Here is a 26,542-nt window from a genome sequence, read left to right on the forward strand (position 1 = left end):
CAGAATAAAGCAATATTTCCGTTCACCCTCCCTCTTTCTCTTCCTCTTTCTTCCTCTCCTTTACTCATTTTTTTCTTTCTTTCCTTCTCTCAAAAAAAAAAAAAAAAAAGAAATCAACTTGTAGACATCTAGATCCAGGTCGGCAATGTCTCTCACTGCCTGATTTCCTTCCTTCCCTTCTCTCCCTCCCTCCCTCCCTTCCTCTCTTCCTTCCTCCTTTCCTCCCTTTCAAAAAAAAAAGAAAAGAAAAAGAAAAAAATGGTTCAAAAAAACCCACAAAACTCTAACAGGTGCTCTTGAATCAAAGTTTCTGATAACTTTGGAGATTGTAGGAGAAAAAAAAACTTCAGGACTCATGAAGAGCTGAAAAGTTCATGAATATCAGGCAGAACAAGGATTAGCTACATGCACTGAACTAACATAAGGCTGAAGTAATATACTTTTTTTTTTTTGAAATGGAGTCTCCCTCTGTCAACAGGCATTTGAAGTGGCATGTCAGCTCACTGCAACCTCTGCCTTCCAGGTTCAAGGAATTCTTTGCCCTGGCCTCCCAAGTATCTGGAACTACAGGTGTGCATATCGACTGCAGTCAGCTAATTTTATGTATATTTAGTAGACACAGGGTTTCACCATGTTGGCCAGGATTGTCTCAATATATTGAACTCATGAACCACCGGCCTCAGCCTCCCAAAGTGTTGGGATTACAGGCGTCAGCCACTGCACCTGGTCAAGAATTGTTTTTTCTTTTAATAAGTAACAGGGCACAACTGGAGAAACTTGTTATTTTACCAAAGCTTTGACTGGCATAGTTTTTTTTTTTTTTTAAATCAAATTTGATTTATGGAGCCAATAATACCCCCTTGGGAAAACTGAAATCTTTTCTACACAGTCCCTGTACTATATTTTCTACTTACCACAGACCAGGATTGTACTTTCTGAAAAATTCAGGAGTTTCAGGTTTATGTTAAAACCTCAACGAGAGAAATTCACCCAACTCAGGTATTTGATAGTACAAATACACAACTGGGCTTGACTTTCAAAGACTTTTTTTTCTTTTCTTTCCACAGGTGCTACTGTAACCTTTTCTTTTTTTTAATGAGAAAGTGTTTTGCTCATTTCTTAAGTTGGACTGCAATGGCACAATCTTATCTCACCACAACTAGTTCCTCCCAGGTTCAAGTGACCCTTTTGCCTCAGCCTTCCAAAGTAGCTGGGATTACAGGCATGCACCACTATGCCCAGCTAATTTTTTTGTAGAGACAAGAGTTTCTCCATGTTGGTCAAGCTACTCTCAAGCTCCCAACCTCAGGCAATCTGCCTGCCTCCATCTACCAAAGGGCTGAGAGTAGAAGCATGAGCCCAAGAGATTATTAGGTGGGCATTATTTATAATCTTTTCTACAGATAACTAAAGAAATTGAAACAGAAGATGCATAATGAAAATCTAAGTTGAGAGGCTCTTTGGGGTTGTTATACTATTGAGTGATGCATGAGGTAGGTATGTGTTCAGAGTCATATTCTGCATTATGAGAAGAAAACGTTTAATTTTTAAAAAAATCAAATTGGTAGTTATTTTTGTACTAATTGTACTTTTCCATAATAAAATACAGTATTTTGAAAATTTTAACTATCAAGTTTTTTTTTTTTTTTGAGACGAGTTTTGCTCTAGTTACCCAGCCTGGAGTGCAATGGCACAATTGACTCACTGCAACCTCCGCCTCCTAAGTTCAAGCAATTCTCCTGCCTCAGCCTCCCGAGTTGCTGAAACTAAAGGCGCGAGACAGCATGCCCAGCTTATGTTTTGTGATCCGCCCACCTCAGCCTCCCAAAGTGCTGGGATTATAGGCGTGAGCCACCGCGCCCGGCCTTCAACATTTTTAACATGTTAAATACTACTGTGCATTCAGTGAAGTGTTATCATACCACAACCTTTAACCTCTTCCACCTTACCAAAGGGTATAGGTAGAAGACGGTAACAATATGCTCTTTAATAACATGATGGATTAACATCTCTAGTGACTTTTCTGTGCCAGTGGCTTTCAGCTGCAAAGAATTTAAAGAACATCGTTTCTGTAGGTATAATTTTTATTGTTGTTGTTATTTAACATCATTTTGAAAATATTCTATGAAATATTTCACTGCTAATGTCATGAGGTTGCATTGTATCTGTAGATTATTTTGTGTAATAGAAATATTTATTAATAATGCAGGTTCATGAATAATTATCTTAGTATGTATTAATTTATATTATGTCCTTTATTGTAAAATGTATTCTTCTGAAAACCAATATGAATCTCACCAATATGATTTCTTTGATGGAAAGAAAAGTTTGAAATGTTGTCAAAGTATATGTCACATGTTTCTGCTTTGTAGAGTTTCTTTCCAGTATGAATTATTTCATGTCTTTTAACAACTGAGGACTCATTAAAGGTTTTGCCATATTTTTCACCCTTATAGGGTTTCCCTTCAGTGTGGATTTTCTTATGTTTAGTAAGATATGAATACTGGTTAAAGATTTTGCCACATTCTCCACATCTGTATACCTTCTCTCCTGTATGAATTCTCCTATGTCTCCTAAGGTATGAGGATAGGGTAAAGGCTTTGCCACAATTTTCACATTTGTAGGGTTTCTCTCCAGTATGAATTCTTTTATGATTAGTAAGGTGTGATGATTGTTTAAAGCCTTTGCCACATTCTTCACATTTGTAAGATTTCTCTCCAGTATGAATTCTTTTATGATTAGTAAGGTGTGATGATTGTTTAAAGCCTTTGCCACATTCTTCACATTTGTAAGATTTCTCTCCAGTATGAATTATTTTATGTTTTGTAAGGTATGAAAATTGGTTAAAAGCTTTGCCACATTCCTCACATTTGTAGGGTTTCTCTCCAGTATGAATTTTTTTATGTGTACTAAGCCGTGAGGACTGGCTGAAGGCTTTGCCACATTCTTGACATCTGTAGCGTCTCTCTCCAGTATGAATCATCCTATGTGTACTAAGCCTTGAGGGGTGCTTAAAAGCTTTGCCACATTCTTCACATTTGAAGGGTTTTTCTCCAGTATGAATTATCTTGTGTCTAGTAAAGGTTGAAGACTGCCTAAAAGCTTTGCCACATTCCTCACATTTGTAGGGTTTCTCTCCAGTATGAATTCTTTTATGTGTAGTAAGCCGTGAGGACCGGCTGAAGGCTTTGCCACATTCTTGACATTTGAAGCATTTTTCTCCAGTATGAATTATCTCGTGTCTAGTAAAGGTTGAAGACTGCTGAAAAGCTTTGCCACATTCTTCACATTTGAAGGGTGTCTCTCCAGTATGAATTATCTTGTGTCTAGGAAAGGTTGAGAACCACTTAAAGCCTTTGCCACATTCTTCACATTTGTAAGATTTCTCTCCAGTATGAATTTTTTTATGTTTTTTAAGGTATGAAAATTGGTTAAAAGCTTTGCCACATTCCTCACATTTGTAGGGTTTCTCTCCAGTATGAATTCTTTTATGTCTAGTAAGCTGTGAGGACCGGTGGAAGGCTTTGCCACATTCTTGACATCTGTAGCGTCTCTCTCCAGTATGAATCATCCTATGTGTACTAAGCGTTGAGGGGTACTTAAAAGCTTTGCCACATTCTTCACATTTGAAGGGTTTCTCTCCAGTATGAATTATCTTGTGTCTAGTAAAGGTTGAGAACCACTTAAAGGCTTTGCCACATTCTTCACATTGGTACAAATTCTCCCCAGTATGAACTCTTTGATGTTGACTTAGGTATAAAAGCATGCAAAATGATTTGTCACATTTTGTACATTTGAAAGGTTTTTTTCTAGTATGTCTTGTCTTATGTCTATTTGAATTTAAAAATGTATGAAAGACTTTTACATATTTATCACATTGCAATATTTTGCTCTGAGTAGCTGTCAAACACTGGCTTACTTCATTATAACCTTCCTTGTGCACCTTTAACTCATCTACACTTTCACAGCCTTTTCTTAACTGTAAATTCTCATGTCCACATTTTCCATATCTTCTCAGTATCACCTGTTTAGAAGAACCTTTCATGTCTTGCTCTGGCCAAAGGTTTTTGGGAAAATAACACATAGCTGAAAGAAATAAAAACAACAAATCATTAAACTTACTATATATAGATAAACATACTTTACAAATCTAATCTATATGATACAAACTACATCAGCAAGATGCCATAACAAAACACTACAGGCCCTGAATCCTTCATAGACATATAAATGTAATAAAAATCACTTGAGAAAAACTTAAATGTGTAAAGTTCCCCAGGTGAGTACAATGCAAAGACACGGAAGAAAAAGAAAAGTCTGTTATATTTACCCAACACAGTTCTTTCTGCTCTCCAATATAACACAGTGCTTTTCAAAGTAAATCCCTAACTTTTGGGTTCTTTTTTTAATAAATAAGTAAAATACTGACACATACATCTATATTAATTGATTCTAGGGGTCTTTCTAAAAACTGGTCTCCCATAACATAAAGTGCTGGAAGAAATGGTAGTGTATTTTGGAATGACAGTTTGGGTTTGCTGAGACCAAAGGTAAATGTTACAGCAACAGAGAGACTGCAGTGCAACAGACAGAAAACAGATGTCACAAATGATTACTGATTAAGATGAGCAGAGATCAATTCCCTTAACTAAAAATTAAACACAAAATTTTAGACAAGATACAGTCTTCTTTTTAACAAAAGAGACAAGGTTTCACCATGTTGGCCAAGCTGGTCTCTAACTCCTGGCCTCAAGTGATCCACCCACCTTGGCCTCCCAAAGTGCTGGGATTACAGGCATCAGCCACTGGACAAGATACATTCTAAGAACATGTTTGAGAGTATCCCAGAATCTCTAACCAAGATAATTGTTTTCAGACTATGCCAGGACAGAGCTACATTATAAAGATTGTGAAAAGTAGCTTTATTTAATGTCCAAATCTTAAAGATTACAATGAATACAAAATATGGCAAAATAGTTCCAAAACAAATTATAAAATTTTCAGGAAGAAACCATAAAAACGATGTAGACGTTAATTTTAAAAATTGAAAATAAACTGAATACTCAATGAGTAAAGTAGAAACACAAAGAACTATAGAGAATCAGAATAAAATGAGGGTAAGAACAAAAATATAGCCTGGTGGTTCACACCTGTAATCTCAGCACTTTGGGAGGCTGAGGTGGGCAGATCATGAGGTCAGGAGATTAAGACCATCCTGGTCAACATGGTAAAACCCCATTTCTACTAAAAAACAAAAACAAAAACAAAAACAAAATTAGCCAGGTGTGGTGGTGCACACCTCTAGTTCCAGCTACTCAGGAGGCTGAGGCAGGGAAATTCCTTGAACCCATGAGACAGAAGAGATCATACCACTATACTCCAGCCTGGCTACAGAGCAAGACTCCATCTCAACATATGTGTGTATGCAAAAAACAAGAAACTGTAAATTTAAGAAACAGAGAAAATATAACTAAGAAATTCTTAAAGAAAAAACATCAAAATGAAGAAGCTTGCTGGGCACAGTGGCTCACGCCTGTAATCCCAGCACTTTGGGAGGCTGAGGCGGGTGGATCACCTGAGGTCAGGAGTTGGAGACCAGCCTGACCAATATGGTGAAACCCTGTCTTTAAAAATAAAAAATAAAGCTCAGGCCGGGTGCAGTGGCTCACACCTATAATTCCAGCACTGTGGAAGGCCAAGGCAGGTGGATCATGAGGTCAGGAGATCGAGACCATCCTGGCTACCATGGTGAAACCCCATCTCTATTGAAAATACAAAATATCAGCCAGGCATGGTGGCATGCACCTGTAGTCCCAGCTACTCAGAAGGCTGAGGCAGGAGAATCACTTGAACCCAGGAAGTGGAGGTTTCAGTGAGCCAACATCATGCCACTGCACTCCAGCCTGGGTGACAGAGTGAGGCTTCATCTCAAAAAGAAAAAAGCAGCAGCTGCAGCTCAACAAACAAACTAAGGTACACACAAAGATATTTATAACAAACACATATAAGCACAATTTCAAAAGCCACAGACAAGAAGAGGATGAAGTTGTAAGATAAAAGATGTGTCATTTGTAAGCTCTCTCTTATGAGAGAGCCGGTGAACTGTCCACAAACTTTGCAGGCTAAAAGGAAACTGTGATATAGTCAAAGCCCTGGGGAGAAAAAAAAAAAAAGATATAAAATGAGATTAATACCATCAGCATATCTGTCCTGCCAAATAAAAGAATAAACAAACTTCGAAAATAACCAAATTCTGAAAAGTCTATTTGTACTTCATTTGCCCTAAAAAGCAAAGGTGCTGAAGGCAGTTGCTTCTGTTCAAAATAACATGATTTAACAAAATAGCACAATCATATAAAATACATTATTCCCTGGGACAGAAATATACATGCAACAAAAAATGGAATTTCTTAGCATAATAATGATACAAAAACATTTAAAAATATTCTCGAGGCCGGGCACGGTGGCTCAAGCCTGTAATCCCAGCACTTTGGGAGGCCGAGGCAGGTGGATCATGAGGTCAAGAGATCGCGACTATCCTGGTCAACATGGTGAAACCCCATCTCTACTAAAAAAATTAAAAAATTAGCTGGGCATGGTGGCGTGTGCCTGTAGTCCCAGCTACTCGGGAGGCTGAGGCAGGAGAATTGCTTGAACCCAGGAGGCGGAGGTTGCGGTGAGCCGAGATCGCGCCATTGCACTCCAGCCTGGGTAACAAGAACGAAGTTCTGTCTCAAAAAAAAAAATTCTCTAAAATTTGAAAGGGAAAAGCATAGAAATCATTATAAACATATGTCAATATACAACATAATATATATAATTACCAATATCACTGACAAATTTGAGGCAGACATAATGAGAAAAAATTTTTGAATGCAACTGAAGTTCACTTTTTAACAGATTAAAATACATTGTTTTATCTTTTAGATGTTTTACCTAATCCCCAAGGTACCACCAAGAATGTATCTGCATATCTGGCAGAAGACTTTCCTATACAGTGAAACAAAAAAGAAAGAAAAGAAAGAACAATATATTTGCATAGATAAATGAAAATAAGGAAGAAGTAAAAACATATCAAAATAAGTATAAAAAAGACACACAGAAAAAGAGAAAATGAGGAACAAAGATAGAAGAAGCAAATAAAACCACAGCATTTCTAAGTCTTCGTAAGAAAAATAAAATTCTTTTCAGACATGCAAATCCTGAAGGAATACGTCACCACCAAGCCTGCCTTGATAGAACTCCTAAAAAAAGCACTAAATATGGGAAGAAAAAAACATTACTCCTGCATAATAACAGTGAGAGACTTTAACACTCCACTGTTAATATTATACAGATCATTGAGACAGAAAAGTAACAAGAATATTTAGGACTCGAACTCGGCTGTGGGTCAAGTGGACCTGATAGATATCTGGAGAATTCTCGAGCTACAAATAACACAATACACATTTGTTTAAGGTCCACATGGCACTTAATTCTAACACCGATCACACAATCGGAAGTAAAACACTACTCAGGAAATGCAAAAGAACTGAAATAGTCACAGTCTCTCAGACTGCAGTGAAATCGAATTAAAACTCAAGAGCAAGAAACTCAGCAGGCACAATAGCTCATGCCTGTAATCCCAGCACTTTTTTTTTTAACTGATTCTTGCTCTGTCATTAGGCTGTAGTGCAGTGGTGCAATCTCGGCACCTCCACCTTCTGGTTCAAGTGATTCTCCTGCCTCAGCCTCCTGAATAGCTGGGACTATAGACACATGTCACCAAGCCCAGCTATGTGTTGTTGTTGTTTTGTAATTTTTTGTAGAAACAGGGTTTCACCATGTTGGCCTAAAAGGTCTTGATCAGAGGCCAATGTGGGTAGACCGCTTGATATCAGGAGGTTGGGGTCAGCCTGGCCAACACAGGGAAACCCCATCTCAATGAAAAATACAAAAAATTAGCTGAGCAGGGTGGCACATGCCTGTAATCTTAGCTACTCAGGAGACTGAGGCACAAGAATCACTTGAAGCCAGGAGGCAGAAGTAACAGTGGACAAAGATCAAGCCACTGCACTCCAGCCTCGGTGACAGAGTAAGATTCTGTCTCAAAAAACAACAAAAACTCAAGAATAAGAAACTCACTCCAAAACACACAATTACATAAAAATTGAGCAATCTGCTCCTGAAGGACTTCTGGCCAAATAATAAAATTAAATTGGAGGCTGACAACTACAGCTATAGCCTTCTAAACATGTCCAATCTTGGAAGCTAAGCAGGGTCAGGCCTTGCCGAGACTTAGATAGAAGATTGCCTGGGAATACTGGGTACTATAAGCTTTGGCCAGGCAAGGTAGATCATGCCTGCAATCCCAGCACTTTGGGAGGCCGAGGCGGGTGGATCATGAGGTCAAGAGATCGAGACCATCCTGGTCAACATGGTGAAACCCGTCTCTACTAAAAATACAAAAACTTAGCTGGGCATGGTGGCACGTGCCTGTAATCCCAGCTACTCAGGAGGCTGATGCAGGAGAATTGCCTGAACCCAGGAGGCGGAGGTTGCAGTGAGCCGAGATTGTGCCATTGCACTCCAGCCTGGGTAACAAGAGGGAAACTCAGTCTCAAAAAAAAAAAAAAACAAAAACAAAAATTAGCTGGGTTAGGTGGCAGGCGCCTGTAATCCCAGCTGCTTGGGAGGCTGAGGCTGGAGAATGGCTTGAACCCGGGAAGCGGAGGTCGCCATGAGCTGAGATTGTGCCATTGTACTTCAGCCTGGGTGAAAGAGCAAGACTTCGTCTCAAAAAAATAAAAATAAAATAAATAAATAATTTAAAGGAAAGAGATAATCAGCTAAGCCATAACCAATATTGGGGTCATATTTATAAACAAACACATATATATAAACTGATTATGATAGACATATGGCTGAGTTATCCCTCAATTAACCTCGAATTGACTTAAAAGTATACAAACAAAGTTGCAAATTGGCTAAAATTATATAAGAAAAACTAAAAACACAATATGCTGATGTTAAGAAACCTACACTAAAAAAAAACACTATTATGAAACTGCACAAGAATAAATGACACGTTTACTCATAAAATCTGGTATGAAGTATTCATTTACTATTAAAAGAGAATTGTTTGCGCAGAATGGCTCATGCCTATAATCCCAGCATTTTGAGAGGCTGAGGCCAGTGGATCACCTGAGGTTGGAAGTTTGAGAGCGGCCTGATCAACATAAAGAACGCTTGTCTCTACTAAAAATACAAAATTAGCTGGGTGCGGTGGCACAGGCCTTTAACCCCAGCTACTTGGGAGGCAGAGGTTGTGGTGAGCTGAGATCATGCCATCGTATTCCAGCCTGGGCAACAAGAGCAAAACTCCATCTCAAAAAAAAAAAAAGATCCAGATAACAACAATGTTTGACTGTGTACTGATGGAAGGCAAGTACTTCAAATAATTTGGCATGCACTGTGTGGCAGTGAAATTTCACAGAACATTATATTTATAAACAGAATATTCTAATGAGAAAGTTTAATAAATAAGCGGTTGAAGAAATGTGATAATTTTTGAATATATGCTATTCTTACACAAAATTAAACTGCTGAATTCCCACTTTAGAAGCAAAGAATAGATTATATTGCTAAATTAAAACTTATATTTTGAAGAACAGAGTTAGAGCCTCTAATATGCAAACCAAACATTCAGAAATAAATTATATTACCATTTAGATGTACGCTGAAGAAACTGGGTGAAAATCCTATAATTCCTTTTTACCCGCAACGAACTTAAATTTATAAGTAACCATTTTAGTAATATGGAGTGCCTACAAATTGTCTAATTTCAGGCATAACATATAAATTCTACCATATTGTTCTGAATGTTTGAAGCTAAAATTACAGACGTTTGAAATGAAAAAATACAAAGTAAAAATGTATAGAAAAAGTAATATCAGTGACATACAAAAATAAAAGGTGCTCATTGACCAGGCGCGGTGGCTCATGCCTGTAATCCCAGCACTTTGGGAGGCTGAAGCAGGCAGATCATGAGATCAAGAGACTGAGACCATCCTGGCCAACATGGTGAAACCCCGTCTCTACTAAAAATACCAAAATTAGCTCGGCGTGGTGGCACACTCCTGTAGTCCCAGCTACTCAGGAGGTTAAGGCAGGAGACTCACTTGATTCCAGGAGGCAGAGGTTGCAGTGAGCCAAGAATGCAACACTGCACTCTAACCTGGTGACAGACTGAGACTCCATCTCTAATAATAATAATAAAAATAAAAGGTGCTCTATTTGATTTTCCTCCCCACAGCAAAAAAAAAAAAAAAAAAAAATTCTCAGTCATCCCTAACAAAAATTCCTTCATGAGAGAGCCAGGCATCATGGCTCACATGTGTAATGATGGCTACACGGTATGATGAGGTTGGAGAATTTCTGCAGGCCAGGATTTCCAGACTAGCCTGGGTGACAAGCACAACCCCATCTCCAAAGTAAGTGCCTTTAAGAGCTTTGAGATCCAGGGAGGGAGTTGTGAAACTCTGCTGAAGCCCAAGATTGAGGAGTGTTCTTTTCAGAGGATAGGTTCTTATTTAGATAGGAAACTACAGGGTCCTTGGCCTTGGTTACAGACCAAGAAATGTCCCAACCAACTTGGTCCCACTGAGATTTCTGAAGTTTACTCTAGTAACTCCAGTTACAGTCTGGGATAGGTCCGGCTTTTTCGGAGTCAGGGAGGAAGATACCAATTTGCAGCCATGCAGGCAGGCCTAGAGACCTTGGTTTTTACTGTGATCCCTGAATCAGTTCAATGACTCACTTCCACATCTCTGAGTCACAGTTCATGACCAGTTTTGCCTAAATAGAAACCCACACAGCAACGAGAGGAAATCCTCTCTGGTATTCAGTGAAAACCATACCCATTCACATCCTGATATAAGGGTAATTATATATGGACCCAATTGCAGAAACCTGCCCTGTGTCTGCCCTACAGATCGAAGTCCTGAACAACAGTCAGTCTGTCCAAAATGAGAATCAGAATTACAATTACCCAAGGCCTTTGTGACAAGCCATCTAAAGGTGGACCCTAGTGCAGACACAGCAGCCTTGTGACCAAGCTACAATCCCTCCACTACAAACCCAGAGGGACCCATTTGCAGGTAGAGCATGAGGTCAAGAGTTCAATACCAGCCTGGCCAAGATGGTGAAACTCTGTCTCTACTAAAAATTCAAAAATTAGTGGGTGTGGTGACAGGAACCTGTAATCCCAGCTACTTGGGAGACTCAGGCAGAAGAATTGCTTGAACTCAAGAGGCGGAGGTTACAGTGAGCCAAGATGACACCACTGCACTCCAGCCTGGGTGAGAGAATGAGACTCTGTCTCAAAAACAAAAACAAAAACAAAAAACAAACAAAAAAATTGGAATTGAAGACAAATTAAGTAAAAAGTTGCTGTTTCGGGACTGTATAATCTCATATATATATAAAAATACACAGTACATTCAAATTTGTCTAAACTAATAAATACAGTCAATAACTTAACAGAACACAAAATCAACATGCAAGTTATGGTTCCATACACTTAAACTGATAACAATAGAGAAAGAAATCAATCTTATTTATAATAGCATTAAAATAATAAATTTCTGAGAACAAATTCAACCAAGAAGGTAAAAAAATCTTTACAATGAAATATATATCAATGAAAGAAATTTAAAAAGACAAAAATAAATTTAAAAATATTTCATTTTGGCCAGGCACAGTTGCTCATACCTGTAATCCCAGCACTTTGAGAGGCAGAGGTGGATGGATCACGAGGTCACGAGATCGAGACCAGTCCAGACAACATGGTGAAACCTTGTAACTCTACTAAAAATACAAACATTAGCCAGGCATGGGGGCACATGCCTGTAATCCCAGCTACTTGGGAGGCTGAGGCAGGAGAATCATTTGAACTCGGGAAGCAGAGGTTGCAGTGAGCTGAGATCAGGCCATTGCACACCAGCCTGGTGACCTAGCGAGACAGTCTTTAAAAAAAATTATGTCTATGGATTATAAAAAAAATTATGTCTAAAGAATATTGTTAAATTGCCAGATTATCTAAAGTAATCTATACATTCAATAAACTCCCAATCAAAATTCCAGTGGCATTTTTTCACAGTAATAAAAAATACAATTTAAAATTTATAAGAAACTACAATAAACTTCAAATAGCAAAAGCACTCTTGAGAAAAAAGAACAAAGTAGAGGAACATCATAATTCACAATTTCACACTGTATTTTAAGACTATGGTAACACAAACAAAATGGAATGTGCAGAAAAATTCACAAAGAAACCTTGAATGGAACAGAAACCACTACTCTCACACATCTTAGACATGATGCAAAAAGAGAACTAAAATATGTTTCGTTTTGAAAAACACGGAGTTTTTCAAAATAACCCAGATATTTGTGTTTCCCAAAAAATGAAAAAGCAGACAGATGTACAGTCCCCTTTTTTTAGACGGACTCTCTCTCTGTCACCCAGGCTGGAGTGCAATGGCATGATCTCAGCTAACTGAAACCTCCGCTTCCTGAGTTCAAGTGATTCTTCTGCCACAGCTTCCCAAGCAGCTAGGATTAAAGGCACCCACAACCACATCGGACTAATTTTTGTATTTTTGGTAGAGATGGGGTTTTACCATGTTGTCCAGGCTGGTCTCGAACTCCAGACCTTGTGGTCTGCTGGCCTTCACCTCTTAAATTGCTGAGATTAAAGGTGTAAGTCACTGTGGCCAGCCCGTACAGTGTCTTATATGCCATGAAGAGGACTTTGGCTCTCACTGTAAACTTGAAGGAAGATTACCCAAGGAAAAGTAGAATTCTTAGAGAATGTAGCAGCATAAGACAGAAGATGCCCCTATGTAAGAGCAAAATTTAAGAAAATACTCAGACCTCCCAGAAACTATTTGCTTTGCAACACAGCTTCCCAAATCATGTTGTAAGAACTGGCTTTTTGTTTGCTTAACCTTTGGACCTCTCATCTGTGTTGTTTGTTGTATTTACTCTCACCTACCTGTGGGTTTGGCCATGATCTCATATCTTATCATATTCTGGGGCTCTTTTCCTTGCTCCAGACAGGTGACCGGGTTTTGCTTAGAGACAGCAATACCTGCTTTATTAAAAATAAATAACATAAATCTTTTAATAACATAATTATTAACAATCTAATTACCAACCGAGTACTGTGCTCAGTAAAAATGATGTGATAGAGTATTCTAGAAAATTGATCCCCAAATACTCATTAATGAGAGACATCTCTAAATATTTAGGAAATATTTTAAATTTTCAGGTCCTTCATTTTACTACCTGGTACTCATGAATCAAAAATTGATGGTGGTTGGAGGTGCCAGGTCGAAAATTAAAAAAAAAAAAAAATGATGGTGGCAAATAGATTTTAAGATATGGGAAACTGGGTGAGGTGGCTCACACCTGTAATCCCAACACTTTGGGAGGCCAGGGAGGGCTGATCACGAGGTCAGGAGATCGAGACCATCCTAGCTAAGCTGATAAAACCCCTTCTCTACTAAAAATACAAAAATTAGCCAGGTGTGGTGATACGCACCTGTACTCCCAGCTACTCAGGAAGCTGAGGCAGGAAGATCGCTTGAACCCAGGGAGCGGAGGTTACCGTGATCCAAGGTCACACCACTACACTCCAGTCTGAGTGACAAGAGCAAGACTCTGTCTTCAAAAAAAAAAAAGATATGGGCAATAGTATTTTATGCCACTAAATTTTAGAAATGTGGAGGGTAGGTGAAGATAAAACATGTTGAAGAAATTCTTTTCTGCACAGACAGATCGTCAAGATTTTCTTAAAATAAGGATCAGAAACATTTATACAAAGTATAAATTACAAAATAAAATATAAAAAAGACATCAACTTTTAGAGTATATTAAGAATTGTGTATTAAAGTTATTCTCACCCAAAAAGACTAGGTTTCTGTAGTTCTCTAACATCACATTTCTATATAAACTCTGCTGAGCAGTGTCCAGGCATTGCCACTCCTCCAGAGAGAATTCTATGGCCACATCCCTAAATGTCAGCGTCTCCTGAAAAACACAAATATGGACACACATATATTTACCAAGTGGCCACAGGCATAATTTATTATTTGAATTAAGGCTAAACAAGAGAGTAAAGAGAGCTGACTTATAAGAACAACTGAAATTAGTCTGGGTGTGGTGGCTCATGTCTGTAATCCCAGCACTTTGGGAGGCCTAGGAGGCTGGATCACGAGGTCAGGAGTTCAAGACCAGCCTGACCAATGTGGTGAAAGTCTGACTTTACTAAAAATACAAAAACTATCTGGGCATGGTGGCACACACCTGTAATCCCAGCTACTCAGGAGGCTGAGGCAGGAGAATCGCTTGAACCCAGGAGGCTGAGGTTGCAGTGACCTGAGATCTTGCCACTGCACTCCAACCTGGGTGACAGAGTAAGACTCTGTCTCAAAACAACGACAAAAAAAGGGTAACTAAAATTCTCCAATAATTTTCAACACACAAATATTCTCTAACGTATTCTCTTACTCTGATGAAAGAGAATGGCGTAAGATCCAAAACACCAGTGCATATATAATACTTTTCTCTATAATAAGGTGTACAGTTATGGACATAAACAAAAATATATGCATTGTTGAGTGCTATATTTACAACATAATGAGTTGTATATATTTTTCAGACAAAAAAAAATGTTGATTTAGAAAGTACCTCTCAAAGTTAAATGCGTACAATAACGGGAGATCTTACGGTGAAGTTTTTTGTTTTGTTTTGTTTTCCTTTCCCCAGAAGACCTGGAATAAAGTCTGAGTTTTAAAAATTCTAACAAGGTCACTAGTAATGACAATGTTTTTGACCCAAGAAGACTATCTTGTCAAACATTCAGTAAGGGAAAGAAACTGTTTTTCCCAATTTTTCTGGCCTGTAAACAAAGGTAAGAGCCTTCATTTTCCTAAGACAGACTTGTGACACACACACACACACACACGCGCGCGCACACACGCAAAAGAAACATAAGAAAAAATGGCAGGTGCCAGATTAAATGTGATGGTTTACGCAAATGAGCTGCATAAATATACTTAATGATAGAGAAAAATAACTGACTCTATACTGAAAAAAGTCAGAGTTCTTTTGCTAAGTAAATTATTATCAACTACACTAGAAAAAAATTTCATGAGGTGCTGATGCATACAGAAGAACACAGTATCACTGCTGAGATATTGCCCCTCAAAAATCATTAAAGATTGAATTTAACCGTAAAGAAAAATCAGGTGCAGTGGTTCACGTCTATAATGCCAGCACTTTAGGAGGCCGAGGAGGGTGGACTGCCTCCGCTCAGGAGTTCGACCAGCCTAAGGAACATGGTAAAACCCCAACTCTACTAAGAAAAAAAAAAAAAAAGCCAGACATGGTGTCATGCACCTGTAATCCCAGCTACTCAGGAGGCTGAGACAGGAGAATCACTGGAACCCAAGAAGTAGAGGTTGCAGTGAGATGAGATTGTGCCATTGCACTCTAGCCTGGGCAAGAGAGTGAGACTCCATCAAGGAAGGAAAGAAAGGAAGGAAAGAAGGGAGGGAGGCTGGGAGGGAGGAAGAAAGAAAGAAAAGAAAAATCAGTTTTATACAAAGGTCAAGATATTTCCCATGCTCAACAATTTTTTTTTGAAATGGAGATTCCCTCTGTCACCCAGGCTGGAGAGCAGTGTGCAATCTCCACCTCTTAGGTTTAAGCAATTCTCCTGCTTCAGCCTCCTGAGAAGCTGAAATTACAGGCACACACCACCATGTCTGGCTCATTTTTGTATTTTTAGTAGAGACGGGGTTTCACCATGTTGGTCAGACTGGTCTCAAACTCTGGATCTCATGATCTGCCTGCCTCAGCCTCCAAAGTGCTGGGATTACAGATGTGATCCACCGTGCCTGGCCTATAATTTTAATAATTATTTTAAGTAGACTTTCTTTAGCACCCTAGAGAGCAGGAATCTCAATAATATTTTTTCAGAACTTCCTGGGTACTAAATGCCATCCCATTTAAATAAGTGCTTTCTTAATCCTGTTCTGAACAGTGCTAATAGGGAACACAGATGAAACCTCAACATTCTATGTTCTCCGTCTTTACTAATGACCTCAGCTTTCCCCCAGTAGGAATCATGAGTATCCACATCTTCTCCTTTTCAACTGGCACAAAGGAACACTTTTTTTTTTTTTTTTTTTTGAGACAGAGTCTCCCTCTGTCACCAGGTGCCAGGCTGGAATGCAGTCGAGCGATCTCAGCTCACTGCAACCTCCACCTCCCAGGTTGAAGCAATTCTCCTGCCTCAGCCTCCCAAGTAGCTGGTACTACAGGTGCACACCACCACACCCAGCTAATTTTTTGTATTTTTAGTAGAGACGGGGTTTCATCATGTTGACCAGGATGGTCTCGATCTCTTGACCTCGTGATCCACCTGCCTCGGCCTCCCAAAGTGCAGGGATTACAGGCAGGAGCCACTGCGCCTGGCCTAAACAAATCTCTTGAAGTTTTCCAGGATAATATTATTAGATGATACATATGTATTCTTAGCTAGGTAAATAATAATTCTCCTGTTCATAAATATTTCCTCAGGTAATGACATCAGAAGTCACAACAAAAAAATTTTTTTTTAAAGTAGCCCAGGCAAGGCGCAGTGGCTCACATCTGTGATCCCAGCACTTTGGGAGGACAAGAGATCGAGACCATTCTGGTCAACATGGTGAAACCCCATGTCTACTAAAAATACAAAAATTAGCTGGGCATGGTGGCGCGTGCCTGTAATCCCAGCTACTCAGGAGGCTGAGGCAGGAGAACTGCCTGAACCCAGGAGGCGGAGGTGGTTGTGAGCCAAGATCAGGACATTGCACTACAGCCTGGGTAAGAAGAGCGAAATTCCGTCTCAAAAAAAAACAAAGGAGAAATCTCCTCATAGAGGCTGCGCTAGCACACTCTGAGTAATATGTTTATCTAAAAGGAAAAAGCTGAAGCAACATAAATATAAGTAGAGACTTAATTTGGGTCAAGCTTGAGGACTGTAACCTTGGAGCCAATATACATCCTCCGAAAACTAAACAACAACAGCAACAAAACAGAATCCCTGAATACGCCAATAACAAGCTCTAAAATTGAATTAGTAATAAGTAGCCTAACAACCAAAAAAAGTACAAATTTACAGCTGAATTGTACCTGATGTACAAAGAGCTGGTACCACTTCTACCAAAATTATTTCAAAATACTAAGTAAAAAGGACTTTTTCAATTCGTTATATAATAGCATCATTCTGATACCAAAACCTGGCAGAGAGAAAAACATAGAAAACTTCAGGCCAATATCCTTGATGAACACTGAAGAAAATATTCTCAACAAAATACTGGCAAACCAAATCCACAAGAATATCAAAAAGCTCATCCAGTGTGATCAAGTAGACTGCATCTCTGAGATGCAAGGTTGTTTCAACATATAAAAATTGGCTGGGCGCGGTGGTTCGCGCCTATAATCCTAGCACTTTGGGAGGCCGAAGCGGGTGGATCACGAGGTCAAGAGATCGAGACCATCCTGGTAAACATGGTGAAACCCCATCTCTACTAAAAATACAAAAAATTAGCTGGGCATGGTGGTGCGCACCTGTAGTCCCAGCTACTCAGGAGGCTGAGGCAGGAGAATTGCTTGAACCCAAGAGGCAGAGGTTGCGGTGAGCCAAGATCATGCCATTGCACTCCAGTGTGGGTAACAACAGCGAAACTCCTTCTCAACAACAACAACAAAAATATATATAAAAATTAATAAATGTAATTCATCACATAAACAGAACTAAAGAGAAAACAACAATATTATCTCAATAGATGCAAAAAAGCTTTCAATAAAATTTAACATCCTTCATGTTTAAAACCCTCAACAAACTAGGCATTTAGGGTACACATACTTCAAAATAATCAGTCATCTATGACAAACTTACAACCAAAATATTGAACGTACAGAAGCTGGAAGCATTTTCTCCTTGAAAACTGGCACAAGACAAGGATGTCCTCTCTCAACACTCCTATTCAGCATACAGTTGGAAGTCCTGGCCAGAGCAATCAGGGAAAAGATGAAAATAAAAGACATCCAGGCCAAGCACGGTGGCTCACGCCTGTAATCCCAGCACTTTGGGAGGCCGAGGCGGGTGGATCACGAGGTCAAGAGATCCAGACCATCCTGGTCAACATGGTGAAACCCCGTCTCTACTAAAAAAATACGAAAAATTAGCTGGGCATGGTGGGGCGTGCCTGTAATCCCAGCTACTCATGAGGCTGAGGCAGGAGAATTGCCTGAACCCAGAAGGCGGAGGTTGCGGTGAGCCTAGATCCCGCCATTGCAGTCCAGCCTGGGTTGAACAAGAGCGAACCTCAGTCTCAAAAAAAAAAAAAAGAATCAGTTCCCTGGGGAGTGCGAAAACAAGCCGCAGGCAAGTCGACAGAGGTGTCTCCAGTCCCCGATTCCTACTTTAAAAAAAAAACTAACTGAAGTGCATTTTTTAGTAAATTACTACATTAAAAGAAACCAAATCCAGCCTTAACCAACTACAAACTGCCAATTAACCATTAAATTTTCCCCTTTATATTACAAATGAAGAAACCACATAACTGTATCTAACCAATTCCTGAATTTGGTTTTCTTCATCACGCAGTTTATAAGTCATTCCTTCAATCCCCGCCCATGAAACACACATTACAAACCACAGCTGGGTGCTTGACAATTTTTGAATCACTCTGATTATCGTTAGGGTGACTCCCATACATTTTGAACAGAAGAAAAGAGGAGCTCGGAACCCCACGGACCAAAGCTCTTCACACTCGGAACCCGCACCCAGAGTCGGGATTCCCCCCGACGACCCTCTCGTGGTCCCCGCACAAACTGGGAGAGACGCGACGCTGCGGCTGCAGAGCCGCCCAGGGAGGGCTCCAAGCCAGGGCAGTCACTGCACAGGGAAGAGAGGACGTCCGGGGCTGGCGGTCAGAGCAGCCGCCATCTTATGGCTGAAGGGGACTGAGGCTGAGCTGGGCAAGAACTCCAGGAGCAGTGTGTGGAGCTGACTGCAGGGAGGCCAGAGTCCCCCCACAACCACTTCCCACCAGTTCCAACCAGCCCCTTTCCCTCTCTTTGGAGTTTCCACCCGGCACTCTCACCATTTCTAGGCTTCCAGGGGGATCCCAGCTCCCAATACCTGCAGGTCACAGGGCCACAGAGAACAGACCTCTAAGAGCAGAGGACACAGAGGAGTAAAGACCAGACGCGGAACTCCAGCAGCAAGGGATAAATGCCCCGCCACATCCCGGAAGCCTTCCTGCCTGCTTCAGCTGCGTGCCTGATTGGTCGGTTCCCAGCTCAGCGTCGCTGATTGGATAACGTTTAAAACCCCGCCCTCTCAGGCCCTGAGTGACAAGAGATTCAATCAGATGCTGGGATGACTGAAGAAAAGGTGCCTAGGCTGCAGCCTTCTCAGGCAGAGGGCTTCCTTCCAAAGCTGAGCCCGGCCCACCACAGAGGATATCAGCCTTTCAACTTGTGTGTAAAGTTATATGCATTTATAAATAATATTTTATATGGCTATTTACAAATTAAAAGAATATAATAACAATTATTTTAAAATTTTAGATTTTATGACCCTCCCAGCTTCTGGTTTTTGAGCAGGAAGGCTGAGATTTTAGAAGAGAGGCAATCCTCTGAAATAAAACGTGAGCCACACGTGAATTTTAAACTTTCTAATATCCAAAGTTTAAAAAGGAACAAAGAACAGGTTGAATTCATTGTAACAATTTAGTTAACCCAATATGTCCATAATATTATCATTTCAATGTGTGAGAAATGTGTAATTATTAATAAATTATGTAAATATTTGGAACTAAATCTTTGAAACTAACTCTGTATTTTACGTTTCTAGCACATGGCAGTTCAGACCAGGCCCATTCCAGGCACCCAGGAGCCACACATGGCCAATGGCTGCCACATTGAACTGCAGCTCTGATGTCAGGACGGCGAAGGGCTCAGCAAAACTTTTCTGCCAGAGGTGAAGCAGAGCCTCTCCCTACCAACATCTCTCTTCAGTTCTGAGGGTGGAACACATAGTGACCATAGAAAGAGCAGGGGGCAGCAAGAATAAAGTAACCACAGGAAAAAAAAATACAAAAAATAAAATAAAATAACCACAAGGAGACCACTGCTGGCCACCTGTTGCTCACCATAGATCAGACAGAGAACAAAGGGTGATGGTGCCACAGGAGAATAAAACTCTGTGTCTTCAGTTCTGTCCATGCTCTTGACCTCCAATGTTTAGATATGTAGAAAATAGATTAAAGGCAAACTTATTTTGTTATTCGGCCTTGGCCCAAATGGTCAGGCTGCGGTTATCTGTTCTCGTCTGTGGTGTGGGGGACCGTGTGAGTACAAGCAGCAATCACATGCATACATGGCTACCTGTATTTCTGCATTACTCAACGTTCTCTTACAAGACATCCAACTTTAATTCAGGGGAAAACATCAGTACCTACAGGGTGCCCACTGTTAGAAGGTAACTAGTAATCAACCTGTCGTTGAAGCCTGGCATTTTTTTCTGCACTGGTTGCATGTATTAGTTAGCTATTGAAGTATAAGAAATCATACAAACTTACTAGATCATAACTGAGATGGTCAGCCATTCAAGCTGAGCTGAGTGGGGCAATTCTTCTTGTCTCAGCTTGCCCCCTTGAGACATGTGCTATCTGATCACATATCCAGAAAATGTTCTCCTGAACACTGCAAATGAAGCAACTACCCAACTGTACCTAATCTATTATTTAATTTTCCTTGCTTCATCACACACCTTTTAGAAGCTTTTTCTTCAAGACCTTCTGGTAGCCCCAAAACCACAAACCATCGGACATGGTGGCTCACGCCTGTAATCCCAACATTTGGGAGGCCGAGGCACGCCGATCACCTGAGGTTGGGTGTTCGAGAACAGCCTGACCAACGTGGAGAAACCCCGTCTCTACTTAAAAAAATAAAATAAAATAAAATATTAGCGTGCCTGTAATCCCAGCTACTCGGGAGGCTGAGGCAGGAGAATCGCTTAAACTCAGGAGGCGGAGGTTGCGGTGAGCCGAGATCACGCCATTGTATTCCAGCCTGGGAAACAAAAGTGAAACTCCGTCTCAAAACAAAAGAAAACAAACCCGCAAACCATGGCCGGAAACGGTCCCATTGATTAATCACTCTTTGTGCTTATTAGGGTTTTTTTCTGAGACCAAGTCTCGCTATGTCCCAGGTTGGAGCCCAGCGAAGCGGGATCTTGGCTCACTGCATCCTTCGCCTCCTGGGTTCAAACCGTTCTGCCTCAGTCTTCCTAGTAGCTGGGGGTGACTACAGGCCTGCGCCACCACTGCCGGCTTATTTAGTTATTTATTTATTTTTGTATTTTTAGTAGAGTCAAGGTTTCTCCATGTTGGTCAGGATGGTCTGGAACTCCCGACCTCCCAAAGTGCTGAAATTACAGGCGTGAATTATCGCACCCTGCCAATTTTTGTATTTTTAGCAGAGAGGGTGTTTCACCATGTTGGTCAGGCTGCTCTCGAACTCCTCACCTCGTGATCCGTTTCCCCGTTGGCCTCCCAAAGTGCCGGGATTACAGGCGCAATCCACCGCGCCCGCGAATATTAACTCTTGAATGTTTTCATGGTGGTTCAGTTTCTTTTTGAACAAGGTAAAGTAGGGACCGGGGACCCCACAGACCACTGCTCCTTCCACGCAGGAGCCCTGTACACCGAGTCGACTTCCACCTCACAACCTGGGGAAGATGCGGGGCTGCAGCCGTAGAGCTGCGCAAAGAGGCCAACGGGCTGGGGCTAAAGCCGCTGTGCTGAAACGGGACAGGACGTCTGGGGTCCCTGCACCGGAGGAGACAGAGGCCTGAGCTGCGGGAAATTGGGGCTCACAGACTCCATCCAACCACCGCCATTTCTGGCCGGTTCCGAAGAGGTCTCCCCAGGCTTGTGACGCCCGGCCCCGCACACTCACCATTTCTCGGCTTCAGAAATGTCCTGGAGTCTATGAATCTTCCGACACCACGAAGTCACAGAGCGATGGAAGCTGGGGCTGTGGCAGATTCACTGAGACCTCCCGGAAAGAGAACACAGGGAAGCGAAGAACTAACCCGGAGTTCTGGCTGCAGAGAAACAAAGGCCCCGCCAATACCTGGGGCCGCCCCTTCCTCTCCGACTGTGAACCTAATTGGACAGTTTCCTCCCCAGCGCCCTGAATGGATAGACCTACGGGTCTGCGCTCTCAGGCGATGAATGACAGAAGGCGCGACCAGACATTGCACTCAATAAGGCGACAGTGACAGGAGTGGTGGCTTGACCTGGAATGCCAGCCACTCGGGAAGCTGAGGCAGAAGAATCGCTTGAACCCAGGAGGCAGAAGTAGCAGTGAGCCAAGACTGTGCCATTGCACTCGAGGGTGGGCAAGTGAGCCAGACGAAACCTAAAAACAATTAAAAAGCAAATTGCCAGCTTTAAATTTTTTTAAAGAAAGACGAGCACAATACTGGCTCCTTTATCTTTGTTGCTTGCTTGTAGGCGCCTTTCCAGACATGGGTTTCTGTCTCCCATGACATATAGTGCTGATAGTAATGGTGGTATACTTTGGAATGCCAGTTTGAGTCAGCTGAGACCAAAGATAGATGTTTCAGCAGTCGACAGAGGGCAGTAGCACAGGGAAGAAAAAAAAAGCAAAACAGAAAAGTGTAGCAAGCCACGACTAAGTATTAAGAAATAAGATAGGCCGGGCACGGTTGCTCACGCCTATAATCCCAGCATTTGGGAGGCCGAGGCAGGTGGATCACTAGGTCAAGAGATCGAGACCATCCTGGTCAACATGGTGAAACCCCGTCTCTACTAAAAATACAAAACTTAGCTGGGCATGGTGGCGCAGCCTGTAGTCCCAGCTACTCGGGAGGCTGAGGTAGGAGAATTGCTTGAACCCAGGAGGCGGAGGTTATGGTGGGCCGAGATCGCGCCATTGCACGCCAGCCTGGTAATAAGAGCAAAACTCCGTCTTAAAAAAATAAATAAAAATAAAAAATAGAAAAATAAGATAAATAATTTTCTTTAAATAAACACAAAATTTCAGACACACATTCTAGGAACATGTTTGAGAGCCTCTCAGAACCACTGACCTAAATAATTGTTCAAAGTATGCCAGGAGAAAGCCATATTATAAAGAATGGGACAGCCGGGTGCGGTGGCTCAAGCCTGTAATCCCAGCACTTTGGGAGGCCGAGGCGGGTGGATCACGAGGTCAAGAGATCGAGACCATCCTGGTCAACATGGTAAAACCCCGTCTCTACTAAAAATACAAAAAATTAGGTGGGCATGGTGGCGTGTGCCTGTAATCCCAGTTACTCAGGAGGCTGAGGCAGAACTGCTTGAACCCAGGAGGCAAAGGTTGCGGTGAGCCGAGATCGCGCCATTGCACTCCAGCCTGGGTAACAAGAACGAAACTCCATCTCAAAAAAAAAAAAAAAAAAAGTTTACAATGTATATAAAATAGGGCAATGTGGTTTCAACAAAAAATAAAATTTTCAAAAAAAATGTATAATTTCAAAAATTGAAAATAAATTGAATAATACTCAACAAGTCAACTATGAACACAGAGCACTAGATAAAATCAGAAAACTGGAAGTAACAAAGATATTCAATATATCAGAAAAACAGGCCGGGTGAGGTGAATCACGCCTGTAACCGCCAGCCCCTTGGGAGGCTGAGACAGGCGGATCACAAGGTCAGGAGATGGAGACTATTCTGGCCAACATAGTGAAACCCCGTTTCTACTAAAATTACAAAAGTTAGTTGAGTGTGGTGGCAGGTGGCTATAATCCCAGCTACTCGGAAGGTTGAGGCAGGAGGATCACTTGACCCAAAAGACAGAGATTGCAGTGAGCTGAGATTGCACCTCTGCACTCCAGCCTCACAGAGCAAGACTCTGTCTTTAACAACAACAACAAAAAAAGTTATAGAGGCAAAAAATGTAAAAAGGAATAACTGAAAAATCTTTAAAAAATGACGCAAAATTGATGACACCAAAAATTGGAAAAAATAATTAAAAAAAATTTTTTTTAATGACACAAAAATGAAGAAGGTCAAAAAATAAACTGGGATACGAAGATATTTATATTAAACAGATATGTAAGCACAGTTTTAAAAGTCACACAAAGACAATCTTAAAAGCTGCAAGATAAAAGTGATGTGTTGGCTGGGCAAGGTACCCACTCATGTAAACACAGCACGTTGGGAGGCCCAGACAGAGGATCACCTGAGGTCGGGAGTTCAAGACCAGCCTAACCAACATGGAGAAACTCCATCTCTATTAAAAATACAAACTCAGCCAGTCGTGATGGTGTATCTCTATAATCCCAGCAACTCAGAAGGCTGAGGCAGGAGAAACGCTTGAACCCGGGAGGCAGGGGCTGCAGTGAGCTGAGATCACGCTATTGCACTCCAGCCTGGGCAAGAAGAGCAAAACTCTGTCTCTATAAATAAATAAATAATGTGTTATTTGCAAGAATACTCTTATGAGATAGCCATCGGATTCTCAAAACAATTTTTTTGCAGACCAGAAGAAAACTGTGATATAGTCAAAGTTCTGAAAAAGAAAACTAGCTATCAGATGAGTATAGTACCATCACCAAACCTGTCTTGCCAAATAAAAATAAAAATACTTTAAAACTAACCAAATTCTAAAAAAGTATATTGGCACTGCCTTAAATGTAAAAGATGCAAAGAATCAAATAGAACAAGAAATACAGATTAGTAAGTCTCTCTTTTTTTTTTTAATTTTTTTAAATTTTTTTGAGACGGAGTTTTGCTCTTATTACCCAGGCTGGAGTGCAATGGCGCGATCTCAGCTCACCGCAACCTCCGCCTCCTGGGTTCAGGCAATTCTCCTACCTCAGCCTCCCGAGTAGCTGGGACTACAGGCAGGCGTCACCATGCCCAGCTAAGTTTTCTATTTTTAGTAGAGATGGGGTTTCACCATGTTGACCAGGATAGTCTTGATCTCTTGACCTAGTGATCCACCCACCTCGGCCAGCCATAGTGCTGGGATTATAGGTGTGAGCCACCGCGCCTGGCCAGTAAGTCTCTTAGTTTCAGAAAACTTTCCAATTAAGAGACATATTTTTAATAAGAAATGTACTTAAAATTATTAAAACCAAAATCCAGTTTGCCTATCTACAAGGGTCAGCTGCCATCTAATGATAAAAAAATACTGAAGGTGGGAAGATGGATTCAGACACTGCATGCAAATCTTAGCCAAATGAGAGCAGAAGAGTTCAAAGTATTACAAGAGCTACATCTTTTTTTTGTTTGTTTGTTTTCCCCCGGGATGTTAGCGATCGGCCATCTTGGATCGTTTCCCACAAGAGCTACATCTTAAGTCAAAATCTGTCGGCCGGGCGCGGTGGCTCACGCCTGTAATTCCAGCACTTTGGGAGGCTGACGCAGGCAGATCACAAGGTCAAGAGATCAAGATTATCCTGGCCAACGTGGTGAAACCTCATCTCTACTAAAAATACAAAAAAATTACCCAGCACTGTGGCACGTGCCTGTGGTCCCAGCTACTCGGGAGGCTGAGGTAGAAAGAATCTCTTGAACCCAGGAGGCAGAGGTTGCAGGGAGCCAAGATTGCGCCATAGCACTCTAGCCTAGTGACAGAACAAGACTCCATCTAAAAACAAAAAACAAAAGCTTGTCAGATGTTATATAAAGTACTTTAAGTCAAAACTGCAAAGAGACAAAGAAGAACATCAAACAATAATAAATTTATTTACTGGGAATCTATGACAAATTTGTGTGTGTGCGTGTGTGTGTGTGTCTGTGCACATGTGAATGTCACACTAAGGTTCCAAATATATAAAGCAAATATCGACTGGAAGAAACATCTAGAAATAAATAATAATAGTAGGACATTTCATTATCCCACTTTCTTTTTTTTTTGGGACGGAGTTTCGCTCTTGTTACCCAGGGGCTGGAGTGCAATGGCGCGATCTTGGCTCACCGCAACCTCTGCCTCCTGGGTTCAAGCAATTCTCCTGCCTCAGCCTCCCGAGTAGCTGGGACTACAGGCACGCGCCACCATGCCCAGCTAATTTTTGTATTTTTAGTAGAGACGGGGTTTCACCTTGTTTGACCAGGATGGTCTCGATCTCTTGACCTCATGATCCACCTGCCTCAGCCTCCCAAAGTTCTGGGATTACAGGCTTGAGCCACCGTGCTCAGCCTTTTATTACCCCACTTTCTATAATAAAAATAAAACGAGGCCTGGTGCGGTGGCTCATGCCTCTAATCCCAGCACTTTTGGAGGCCTAGTCAAGAGGATCATGAGGTCAGGAGTTCAAGACCATCCTGGCCAACATGCTGAAACATCATCTCTACTAAAAAGATACAAAAATTAGCCATTTTGTGAAGAGACGAAGACTGAGCAGTTGTGTCCGCCTTGC

General features: G+C 41.1%; 1 protein-coding gene across 26 annotated transcripts; it reads right to left on the reverse strand.

The window, feature by feature from the left end:
* Positions 1 to 2,066: 2,066 nt before the first annotated feature.
* LOC100407177 (uncharacterized) lies at positions 2,067 to 26,452 on the reverse strand. Of its 26 annotated transcripts, none has more exons than XM_078361950.1 (6): positions 25,630 to 26,452; positions 22,318 to 22,527; positions 22,063 to 22,161; positions 13,944 to 14,070; positions 13,034 to 13,129; positions 2,067 to 4,086 (listed from the first exon to the last, which is right to left on the reverse strand). In XM_078361950.1, exons 3-6 carry the CDS (start codon positions 22,063 to 22,065, stop codon positions 2,237 to 2,239), a joined length of 2,076 nt encoding a protein of 691 aa, XP_078218076.1. In that variant the 5' UTR covers positions 22,066 to 22,161; positions 22,318 to 22,527; positions 25,630 to 26,452; the 3' UTR covers positions 2,067 to 2,236. The 26 variants fall into 26 exon arrangements, with proteins under 26 accessions (XP_078218076.1, XP_054105673.1, XP_035141385.1 ...); XM_054249698.2 differs by having other exon boundaries at positions 13,034 to 13,132; XM_035285494.3 differs by lacking the exon at positions 22,318 to 22,527 and having other exon boundaries at positions 13,034 to 13,132.
* Positions 26,453 to 26,542: the final 90 nt, after the last annotated feature.

This window comes from Callithrix jacchus, chromosome 22 (assembly GCF_049354715.1).
Source record: "Callithrix jacchus isolate 240 chromosome 22, calJac240_pri, whole genome shotgun sequence".
Lineage (NCBI taxonomy): Eukaryota > Metazoa > Chordata > Mammalia > Primates > Cebidae > Callithrix > Callithrix jacchus.